Below are 12102 nucleotides of genomic sequence, written 5' to 3' on the forward strand. Positions count from 1 at the left end.
GTGAGCATCAGATCCCATTTTCCATAGCTCCAAGCCACAGAAGACCTATATTGAACAGTTAATAGCAGTTTATTTTCTTGTACTGCCTTCTAACTATAGACCTCTGATCATTTTTTTTTTTAAAAAGAAAGATGAATTACGGTTACATAATAAGATGCATTTCTTTGTAAATAAAATGAGCAAAGCATGGGACTCAAGAGAAGAAAGGGAAATGGAGATCCAGATCAAGACCCATTCCTCTAATGACCAACCAACCATACCCCCTCCTCTGGGTTTCCTGAAGTCCAGAATTCTACTCCCTGTGACAGCCAGTACCTAACCCCAGAGACTCTGGCCTGCTGACCCTTAAAGACTTCACAGGTTTTTTGTCTGCTGCCTGATCTGACCATATTACCCACATTCTCTCTAAACTTAAAAAGTCAGAAACTGTAAGAGAAACATACAAGTTACAGCACATAATGGCTTCGGAACACTGTCACCCGGGCCTGTATAATCTATCTGGAGCACAGGATTCTGCAATTCAAGTCTCATTTAAAATGGTAACTCATTTGAGTATGTACTATGAAATACAGTCTATTTTAGTTAGCTAACAATAATAATCTATGAAAATAGTATTGGCTTTTCTTTTAAACGAAGTCATGTATTTTGTATTTTGTCATAAGAAATGTAAACCAAAAAAGAAAGAAAGAAATGTAAACCAAGGGGTGCCTGGGTGGCTCAGTCAGTTAAGCATCTGCCTTCAGCTAAGGCCATGATCCCAGGGTCCTGGGATAGAGCCCCACATCGAGCTCCCTGCTTCTCCCTCTGCCTGATGCTCCGCCTACTTGTGCACACGCTTGCGCTCTCTCTTTCTCTGTCAAATAAATAAAAAAAATAAATAAAATCTTTAAAAAAAGATGTAAATCAAATGTAATCAAAATGTAAATCAGTTTTTGTTTCCACAGGAGATTCATTTTAACAAATAAATGTAATACAAAAAGAATTAACCTTACATACTATTTTCATGTAAATGACATACAACAGGACGACAACCCAAAATTATAAATAAACACTCAAGAACAGACCACGTGAATGTGAAAATGTCAACAATCTGCAAAAAACTAAGGTACCTCTGCATTATTATAAAAAGCTGTGCTATTTTTTTCTTGTACATCTTCCCCTCGTGCTGTAAAGAAAGTTAGTGGGTAGAAATCCTTGTGTGCTGGTTGCTTTCCACTGGCCATCAATTTGCCCTCATAGAAGAGCTCAGAGGTGTAACTGCCAAAAAAGACCAAAATAAATAAGTAAATAGACAGTGATTTATCATCAAAATTAACTTCACCCATAAGAAAAAAAAACACATCAGTCAACTCTAATAATGCTGCTGTATGTCCTTGATTGATTTTAATTCAAACATCTAACACCTTTGAGGGCAAGACTGTCCCAAAAATTAACCACAGCAATAACAACAGGGTAGGCTCCTGGTATACCATTGCTAAATGAATCTGGTCAGGTATGAAGCCAGAATATAGAAAGGAAAGGAAGAAATGACAATAGTTCAATACGAGATGGGATCTTGCTCTCTGTGGAAGTTACTAGCTATTTTCTTGGTTAACACATATTTTTATTTATATGGATCATTTACTCATACATGCAAACACAAAGATATATAGACACTGAAACACACACACCCAAAGGATACTGAAGTCTTCAGCTGCAAAAAGAATACTTTCTACAGATGAAAATACTAAGTACTTGATTCATTACTGACTACAGCAAATGACTGGCAACAACAGATTCACGTTTTGAGAGACTGATAAAGGTCATAGTTAAATCTAAATTTATTTTTGTACCTACCCTATTGTTTCCAGAGAAACCTAAAACGATTTTCACTAACATCATCAATATTATTAAATTATACTAAACTTTAAAAAACTCGGGTGCCTGGGTGGCTCAGTTGGGTTAGAGCCTCTGCCTTCGGCTCAGGTCATGATTCCAGGGTCCTGAGATCGAGCCCCACATTGGGCTTTCTGCTCAGCGGAGAGCCTGCTTCTTCCTCTCTCTGCCTGTCCCTCTGCCTACTTGTGATCTCTCTCTGTCAAATAAATAAATAAAATCTTTAAAAAAAAACTTTAAAAAACTCTTAAGTTTTTGGTGAGGCAGTGACCGGAAAGGAGCAAAAGGGGCTTTCCAGAGTGCTGCTAATGTTCTGTTTCTTAATCTGTTCAATTCGTGACTGCTCATTGAGCTATCACTTATGATATTTTTATTTTTATAGATGCATACTGTATTTAATAGAAACCTTTAAAAACTTCATGACTAAGTTTCACAGGTTTTCCTTCCTTGCTTGCTTCCTCCCTTCTTACTTTTAAAACAAAGGCCCTGTATAACACGGCCAGACATAAAAGAAACTACTACGTGTTCTGTCAATACATTTGACATATAGTTTTACATACATCTTTACATATTTAGTCACAGAAAAACATCCTAACTGGTAGAACCGAAAATTTTCGTTTCCAGGATTGCCCTACTTTGTGGCACATGACAGCTGACCTCTGAGGCACTCTTTTTCAGAAATAAAATTTCATGGAACTAGCAATGTCAGGGACACCGTGTAACTGTGCTGGGAAGAGCCTGTCCCTCGCTTCCAGAGCCACAGTGAGCTCCCTCCCCCGAGACTGCAGGAAGTGTGATACACGAGGGGCACACCTACTTGATGATAGCTTCATGGGAGCGGTAGTTCTCACAGAGGAGGATCCTACATGGAAACTCAGCAGGGTAATGCTCATAGAGTCGATCAAGTAATGAAACATGAAGGTTTCTCTCCCTGGCAAACTCGCTGTAAACAAAAGGACTGAGCTGTAACAGACAAACATACAGAGAAAATTTAACTAAATATGTAAGTAGCACTTTTTTAACCTACTTATAAAAAAAATCCACTATGCTGAAACCTCTGATGTACTAAATCTCAACATGCCAAATGCTGGAATGAGCAGAAACAAAAATACTTTCTCTGAACAATTTTACTACCGTAAAGAACTGGGCTAAAATTTCTAACTCTTCATTTCAGTATATCGACACAGCACAGAGTTTCTACACACAGGTTAACGAAGGGCTCTGCCAACATAATAAATAGCTATTACTTCAGTGACTTTCAGAGATGCAACCCTACTGCACCACTGAGGGAGTGAGGCACTTATCTCACTAAAACTGATCAACTATTTAAAAGGGTGAGCTGGAAGGATATACAGCCTATGATTCAAAAATTTAATGGAATAATCAGTAAAATAATGCTTTTTATCTCATAAAGTATAAGGAGCCATTCTTGATCATACTTTTGATGACTAGAGAACAAAACTAAACTGCTCTTGGCAAAGAAACATAAACAGAATTTCCTCCTCTACATTCAACTCTTTCATGATGTCGTCAGAGCTACAATACTACATAGGTTCAACCTCGATTAGAGCAGAAGAGAAAGAACTTCAAACCGCAACTCTGTAAAACAAAGATTAACAGAAAAATTCTATTTCTCTTTCCTTATGTGGGTATTGAAATCCATAAACTCAGACACATTCTTTGAGATGTGGGATATTATTCTGGATTAAGTACACTGTTTCCCATGATGGCAAAAAAAAAAAAAAAAATCAACCCTTCATGAAAACAAATGTTAGGGACAAGAACTGGGGAACTGTAGGGAGGTCAACTTAAATTTATTTTCTAAAGAAAAGTAAAAATCAAATTTCACACTTAGAAAGCTGGTCTTCAAATTAAAAGCATGACATATAACACTGACAGACTCACTCATTCCACTCTCTATCCAAAGAAGGAAAAGAACAGTGGGATAGTAATTTTCCTTCAGAAAAGGCAGTATTTTTCATTATTAGCACAGAAATATTTAAAGTACTTATACTGTAATACATGGCACAATTTCGTAGGACGTTTTAGAAAACAGAGTATTAAACATTAAAACATAGTTAGTAGCTCCTTCGATACGATGACTCAGAGGGCGCATACCTGCATGTGGTCACCAGCCAAGACAATCCGAGTGTTTTTAGTTGCTAATGCTAGAGGCATAATGGTTTCACACTCCATGGCCTGGGCAGCTTCATCTAATAGAATGTGTGTAAAAAACCCTACAAAGTACAGTATAAACACAGTAAAGCATCTCACAGCGGCAATAAAGGCAGCAGTACTTCTTTCCTTATCTGCTAAGGAAAGAGTTCAGTGTGCTGATTTCAGAGTTAGGAGTACTTTCAATGCCCATCCCCAATTTAGAAAATCATTAATTTAAATCATTATGTAAAGAACAGAGATGGAAAGAAATAACTATTCTACCCACTAGTAGATATGAAATGGCATCTGGTGCTAAGGGCCCCCGGACGAACAGCTGACTGAGTACACTTAAAAAAGATGTTTAAAGTACAAGATAGCAGCTTTGCAGCAAAAAGAAGGGCCAGCAACTGAACACTGATAGTCCTTTCATTATCTGTGTGATGAAATATCAAAAATAAAACAATGGCAGTTTATAAGTAACTTCAGCTTTATTGTGCATATTAAATATTAATGAAAATCATACCTGAAATCTAATATAAGGGAGAAAGTTATAAACCAACCTTGACTGAAACAAAGGGACTGTCGATGAGCAGATTCACTAATCTGATTAGTTAGGGGGTTTTGTGTGTGTCTGGTGTATCTATAAAATTACTTGTCTAAGAGCCTACCCTGGCTGAAAAACAAAATCACCAGCGTGCAAAAAGGCACAGACAGAAGCCAACCGTCTAGAGTAAGAGGCATCCCACATCTTTAGTGCTACGGCCACTCGCACTGGAGCACAGGATTCTGTGTCCAGAGGGAGGAGGAAGTCCTTTTGCCCTAAGTGGGAAAAGAGGCAAAAATCCTACGGTCTCAATACGGAGAAGGAAAAAGTTCTCCTCTGCTGCCAATATACAGAGTTAGGAAGAAAGGGGCCTTCTTTTTACTAGGATAGCAAAAGAACGAAGTAGTTTCTCAACAGAATGACAGTTATAAAACTCTCTGGATTGATGAGTCTCCTGGGAGGAGGGCTCAAGAACCCTCCGTTTCTATCCCTATGTCGCAAATATCAGCAAGTCCCAAACCATTTTTTATGCAACTTGTTTTTAGGTTGGGAATCTTCTAAATCTTACTGACCAGCAGTAATGACCACCATCATTCAGACAAATGGTTATGGTTACAGTTGATAGCGTTAAGTATCAACAACTTGTTTATTTCCTGACAGTGGCCCAAACATGACAGAGCATTGTGCATTTTTCTCCCTGTTAAGGGAACTTTGTGCTTTTTGTTCTACAAAACTAATTACTTGAAAACTACTGTTTTCATTAGATGACATTTTAATTAAATAGAGCTAGGCTTGAATCATGAAACTGGATATATCATGAAACTGTTAGAGCTATCACTTAAGCTAGCACAGGGAACTTGAATTAATCAAACTGATTTAGCCTGAGCCTTGGTTTTCTCTTCTGCCAAAGAACCCTCCCTCCACAGGGCTGATATGAGAATTAAATGAAGTCAAATATAAGTAAGCCCAGAACAAAGCACATGGGCAACTTCTAAGTATTCTTCCATATTCTGGCTCTTCAAAGCCATTCTTCACTTTCCCACAAAAGTATACTATCTAGGAGGTTTGGGAATTTCATCTAAGTGGCAAAAAGGCAGAGTATAACCATGAAGTAATGAGACTGATTGTTAAATAAACATACCAAAATTTACATTTCAAATAAGTGCTGTTCCATTCAAAGAAGTCAGTTGGGAGGAAACAGAACTCACTCCAATGATGCAGTCACTGTTCAAAACATTTTTGAAACTCTGCTTTTGTAACTGCCCTCACCAGCCAGCTATGAGCTGTATGCACAAGAAAATAAGTCTCATTACATGAGAGGCACGTCTCTCTCCCTTTTTTTTTTTTTTTTTTTACTCCTAATGGCACTGCTCAGTTTGATCACCTACCTTATTTACCAGACGTGGCTCAGAAAGATTTTGAAGCTCTTCTAAAATTAAATCTACCCTCAAAAAAGAAAGTTTGGCCACCATTCATTCATTTAAGATAAAGAGAGGTTTATCAAGGGCCTCCAGGTGTCTATACCCTGGGCCAGATGCCAGGAATTCAAGGTGAAGAGAACAGTATCTACCTTCCAGGGACTGGAAAGTTCAAAAGAATCTGTCACTGGCTCTGAAAGCAATTCCAAAAGGAGAGAGCAAAAAAGTGTTGAGCAATGTCAACCATTATAATATGGCAGTAATAAATGAATATTCTTCCAAAGCAAATACCTTAAAGTGGTACCACTTTTTGATGGTTAAGTTCTGCCACAGTTATCAGAATTACTTGTCATCTTATATCTGTACTTCATATAACATTAGTTTGATTTTACAGATACTGTACTTAAATATAATAATCTTAATAGCATGTCTGAAAAACCTATCATGATTGCTGTCTCTACACTGTATAACACACAGCATTTTAAAACAAAAACTTGAAAAAATTGTTAAAAAAAACCACATACTATCCAAATTTGAATTTTTCACATGGCCAATAGTAAGTAAATACCATCTGATAAGAAAACAAACAGAATAGTGGTCACTCAAATGTCTAAACTAGGGGTTGACTTTGGTTTTTTTTGTTTGTTTTTGTTTGTTTGTTTTTGGTTTTGGTTTTTTTTGGGGGTAAAAGGCCAAACAGTATATATTTTAGGTTTTGTTGGCCATACAATCTCTGCTGCATCTACTCAACTCAGCTACTGTGGCACAAAGGCACCCATACATAAAAAATAGGTAAATAAATGGGCATGGCTGTGTTCCATCCAATAAAACTTTATTTATAAAAACAGACAACAGGCCAGATTTGGCCCACAGACTATATAGTTTGCCAACCCCTGGTCTAAACTGAATGCAGAAGCCCTATGCATTCAGAGACACCCTATCTGTGTCTTGAGTCAGCATACCAGGTTCAAGGTCCAACTGACAGAGGTACTGGGAAGTATTCAATGTAACAACAACCACTCGGTGTTTAAGAATATCTTCTTTCTGTGGCATCTGAAAGGTGGAATGTGCGCTTGAGATCAAACAGTACTGATGCACAACTGGGTGGACAGTCTTTACCCAGCGATTTCTGAAATATACCCTATAAAAGAAGATAATATTTCCTATTTATATTTATTAACATCTTACCAGCATATTCAAAAAATTAACATTATTGTGTTAAGACTACCATATCTGGACATTAACAAATAAATCTGGTAACCATTAACACTCTACTGAGTTAGAATTTAACATACAACTGTATATTACATATAAATGTATGTGACTATGCTCTACCAAAAACGGATTCAAACAGAGAGCATATATGCACTATCATAAAATAAATATCTAATTATTTTTAAGTGTTCAGATCAATCTTACAACAGAATGACCAACAGTTTCATCAACACTATAGTTTTTTTAGTTCAAAACATTCCCATTTGGGAATTACTTTTTTCCAGAATATTCTTACAAAAATACACTTAATTAATATTGTAATTACCTATGCTAGTAAAAAATAGTGAATTGCACACCTACAATAGAAACTTAAAAGTTATCTGCATTTCACTTCAGAATATATTCTGAACACCCATGTTTAAATCTAAAGGAGGTTTATCTATATTATCTAAGGGAGATTTAAAAATAAATTTAAATTTTGGACAATCAAAAAATCTTAAGAGCATCTTTCCATTAACTGCAAAAGAAAAATACCAATAGGCCTCATGCGACAGACTACTAAAATGGTACAGAAACAAGGCATCCATCCATCCACCCACTCAGTACAACAAAGATATACTGGGTGTCTGCTATGCTCCAGCACAGAGACAAATCACATGGTTTCCAAGCTTTCATAAAGGCTTTGATTTACTCTGATTTTAATGGAAAGCCATCAGAGAGCTCTGACAGGGCGGTCACATGCTCTTATGTTGATAAAGGACCACTCTGTTTCTCTGGACAGAATATATAGTTTGGGGGGGGAGAGCTGGACAGTGGTGTGCTGGTAAATGTTGAACGACCAGCTTGGAGGGGAGGGGTGGTGCTGATCTGTAGTGCTTGCTGAGTTCTGTGGTATAAAATCCACTACCATGGCCAATTTCAAGCTACCAACATGATGTCACTGAACATGAACTTGGGAAGACATGTACATGACTGGGTCTCACAAGCCACTACAAGTTGGCTGCAACACACAACTGACTTGGACAGGGGCAGGGGAGAGAAGCAGAAAGAACAGTTAAGAGGCTGTTACAATAGTCTGGACAAGAAAAAAATGACAGTTTGGATCAGGGTGGTAACAGTAAAGATGTGAAAATGGTTGGATTCACTACACATTTAGAGAGTAATGCTGACAGGATTTAGTGAACCAGATGTGCAATTTAAGAGAAAGGAGGATTCTGTGCCTTTGAAACTAGAGGAATGACAGTGTTTACAAAGATGGTCAAAGTGAGGAACGGATCTGAAGTGAGAACAGAACTCAGTTGTGGACAAATTCAGTAGCAGACGTCCATGTGGGGATATTCAATAAGCAGGGGGATATATAAGTCTGAAGCTCAGGAGAATGTCTGGGACAAGAAACATACAACTGGGATAATATTTAAGCCTAGGGACTAGACGAGATCAGCTGGAGAGTAAGTGTAGATAAAAAAGAAACTTGTTGGGAGAACGACTGATGGTTACCCCCCACATCTAGAGGCAGGGAAAAGAAGAGGCAAACAGTAAAGGAAACTGGCAAGAAGCAGTCAAAGTAAAAAAGAACTCAGGAGAGCATGGGCTCCAGTCAAGGGATACAAACATCCGTGTTACTCAATCTTTTGGTTACTCTCCAGGCCCATCATGGTGCTTGACCACTAGCAGGCCCCAGCTCTGCTGTTGTTCCCTGCGAGCCACACTCCCTGCCCTCGGCTCCCACGACTCAGCCGCTCCTTGCCTTCGTTCTTCCTCTCTAGGTTAGGGTTCCCGCGGCTGACACAGCACACTCCTTTTCTCCGGCTCTGTTCTCTCCCGGCCCGTCTCAGCCAGGCCCATGGCTTCAATCACCACCAATACTCTTGACTCAACACACTTTTCTCTCTCCAGCCAAGACCTTGTCATCTCCAAAATGCAGATCAACTTTTTATTTAACATATGTCTCCTTCAGGATATTTCAAAGGCAGCTCAAATGTAATATGCATAAAACCGAATCTCATGATCTTCTGAAATGTGTTCTCTCATGAAACACTTAAAACTGATTATTACTTTTCAGCAAAGCAATAAAAAAAATATTTAATAAATATAACTAAATATAAATAAGAAAAGTCAAGAAATACCTTTTAAAAACATTACTCTGATAGGAAGGACTATAAACTTGATAGAAGTAACCAATATCACTTCTAAAAGATGCAAAAATGGGGGTACCCGGGTGGCTCAGTCAGTTAAGCGTCTGCCTTTGGCCTGGGTCATGATCCCAGGGGCCACATCAGGCTCCTTGCTCACCAAAGAGCCTGCTTCTCCCTCTCCCCCAACCTCTCCCTCTGCTCATACTCACTCTCTTTTTCTCAAATAAATAAAATTTTTTAAGTAAACAAATAAATAATAAAAAAATATTAGTTTAATAAAACATAAATAATAGAAGAGTTTTAGGTTTTAATAAAAAAATGTTTAATCACATCAGCAAAGTGGAATTTACTTCAAAATAAATGAAAAATCTTGGGACGCCTGGGTGGCTCAGTGGGTTAAGCCTCTGCCTTTGGCTCAGGTCATGATCTCAGGGTCATGGGATTAAGCCCTGCATCGTGCTCTCTGCTCAGCAGGGAGCCTGCTTCCCTCTCTCTCTGCCTGCCTCTCTGTCTAGTTGTGATCTCTCTCTCTGTTAAATAAAGAAAATTTTTTAAAAATCTTAAAAAAAAAAAAGAAAAATCTCATTTTACAAATTATCTGAAAAAATCATTTAAAAAATTATGATTCCATAAATATTAACCAAAGTACGTGCATTTAAACCAAGGAATTACTAGAAACTAAACTCTAAAATGTTAGTGGTATTTATCTCTGGGTGCTGAGATTACAGATAATTTTATTTTCTTCCTTGTTCCTTTCTGTATTTTCCATACTTTCCTAAATGAACATTTCACATTATAAAACTGGAAAAATGGTTTTTCAAATTACTCATCAATTCTAATGCCAAGCACCATTTTTTACTCAAAGAAAAAATAAAAAATAGAAGTTCTAAGTCTCACTACTGACTTTTTTTACAATTACCTTGGAAAACCACCTCAAGCTGAAACTAGTAAGAAGACAAAGTTTGACTGTTAAGAATATATTTCCTTAAGGGGCACCTGGGTGGCTCAGTGGGTTAAAGCGCCTGCCTTCGGCTCAGGTCATGATCCCAGGGTCCTGGGATCGAGCCCCACGTCAGGCTCTCTGCTCAGCAGGGAGCCTGCTTCCTCCTCTTTCTCTGCCTGTCTCTCTGCCTCCTTGTGATCTCTGTCTGTCAAATAAATAAATAAAATCTTTAAAAAAAAAAAAAAGAATATATTTCCTTAAAAGTAAATATTCTGGTGCTGACTTCAAAAAGTTTAAATACTTTCTTTGTGCTTTCATTTTGTGCAACATTTAAGGTAGACTCTATCTATAAGATTGAAACACAACTAACATTTTTCAATACTGGAGAACAGTGACAAGTGACACCTTCAAGCTCATAGTATTAAATGTGACACCAACTAAGTAATTTACATATTTCTAGGAACAAACTATCCCACATGATCCCACATGAATTATAACTGTTAAAGTAGGAGATTGTCTGGTAATACATAATTTTAATTCACTGAAATTTTATTCATGTATTGAATTCATAAACAATAAACAACCCTTCCAAAATCTTACTACACAAGCTACTACAGAATCAGAAACACCTGATTCCAGAATAAAATCTATTACTCTGAAGATCTGTATAAAACAACACATACCTTCTATTTGTCCAGAAAGCAATAACTATAGACTCTCTCCATGGATAACCTCTATCTACTAAGTAATAATTCTGTCAAAACCAGATACTGATCTTCAGAACCCTACACAGAAACTGTGTTTTCCTCTCTTGTCCAAATTAAGGTCTATTAATTCTGATGAAATAAGAGGTAAAAGCCAAATAAAATATAATCTCAAATGGTTTCTAAAATCTTCAACCCCAAATATTTTAAGCTCAACTCCCAGCAAGTAATATAATTTTATATATTTCAACTGTAAATGTGTTTATTTAAACATATGTCATATGTACTGTATTAAACTATTTAATACTTATGACCATTTTCACATGTTATGGCATCTACCATGGCAAACTTCAACCACCTTACACCACAGACACAGCAAATCTTCAAAGTCACGCGCAGACACTTAGTGCCCCCTTGTGTTCCTTCTCCTGTATCCTGGGACAGATAAAGCTCATCTCCCCAGAGTGCTCGGTCAGGCTAATTTCCTCTATCCCATCTCTCATATCTTTCATGTTTGTTGTCCATCAGGATAATTACAAATTAATATGAATTAATGTAATAACAGACGGTACTAATAAATTTTAGTAATTCAATGCACCATCCTCCTAGGAAATACATTTACAAGTTAACACCATTCCCAAAGAGAAAAACCATGGTGAAAATATAGGACCACAAAAAGAAAAGATTTAGAAAAAGTCAACCCTCTTATTTTATTCCATTTACTAAATGCAGTAACTAGAAATTTAAGTACCTTCCAAGCTTTTTGACTGAACCACCCTTGAGACTTACAGAGAGGTGAGATATTCTGCTAAAGAGCCAGTTTCTGTGTCTGAGGCACTACAACTACACATACATCCTATTGAGACATAACTTATTAATACTACACATCTAGATAGATTATAACCGTCAAAACATAATTTTGCATGGGAAAAGTTAAACATAATGCTAGTCACATGGCAGATGTTAATCAACAATAGCTCTTCAGCCCCAAATATCAAATGACCTATATCCTAGGTCAATCAAGATGTGAGGGGGCTACTCCATTGCTTCCAAGCCCACGTACACCATGATAACTGAAGTTGTCACAGTTCCTACATAACAGACACATACA

General features: G+C 37.3%; 1 protein-coding gene across 4 annotated transcripts in view; it reads right to left on the minus strand.

Annotated features, from left to right (window-relative positions):
- HELZ (helicase with zinc finger) overlaps positions 1-12102 on the minus strand; it is a 162834-nt gene that overhangs the window by 62701 nt on the left and 88031 nt on the right. For all 4 annotated transcript variants that reach the window (XM_044247592.1, XM_044247589.1, XM_044247591.1 and 1 more), the window contains 4 exons: positions 6957-7135; positions 3994-4112; positions 2693-2838; positions 1110-1257 (listed from right to left, as the gene is read on the minus strand). In XM_044247592.1, the coding sequence (XP_044103527.1) occupies positions 1110-1257; positions 2693-2838; positions 3994-4112; positions 6957-7135 (592 nt within the window). The remainder of the gene's footprint in view (positions 1-1109; positions 1258-2692; positions 2839-3993; positions 4113-6956; positions 7136-12102) is intronic.

Source organism: Neovison vison, chromosome 5, assembly GCF_020171115.1.
Source record: "Neovison vison isolate M4711 chromosome 5, ASM_NN_V1, whole genome shotgun sequence".
Taxonomy (NCBI): Eukaryota; Metazoa; Chordata; class Mammalia; order Carnivora; family Mustelidae; genus Neogale; species Neogale vison.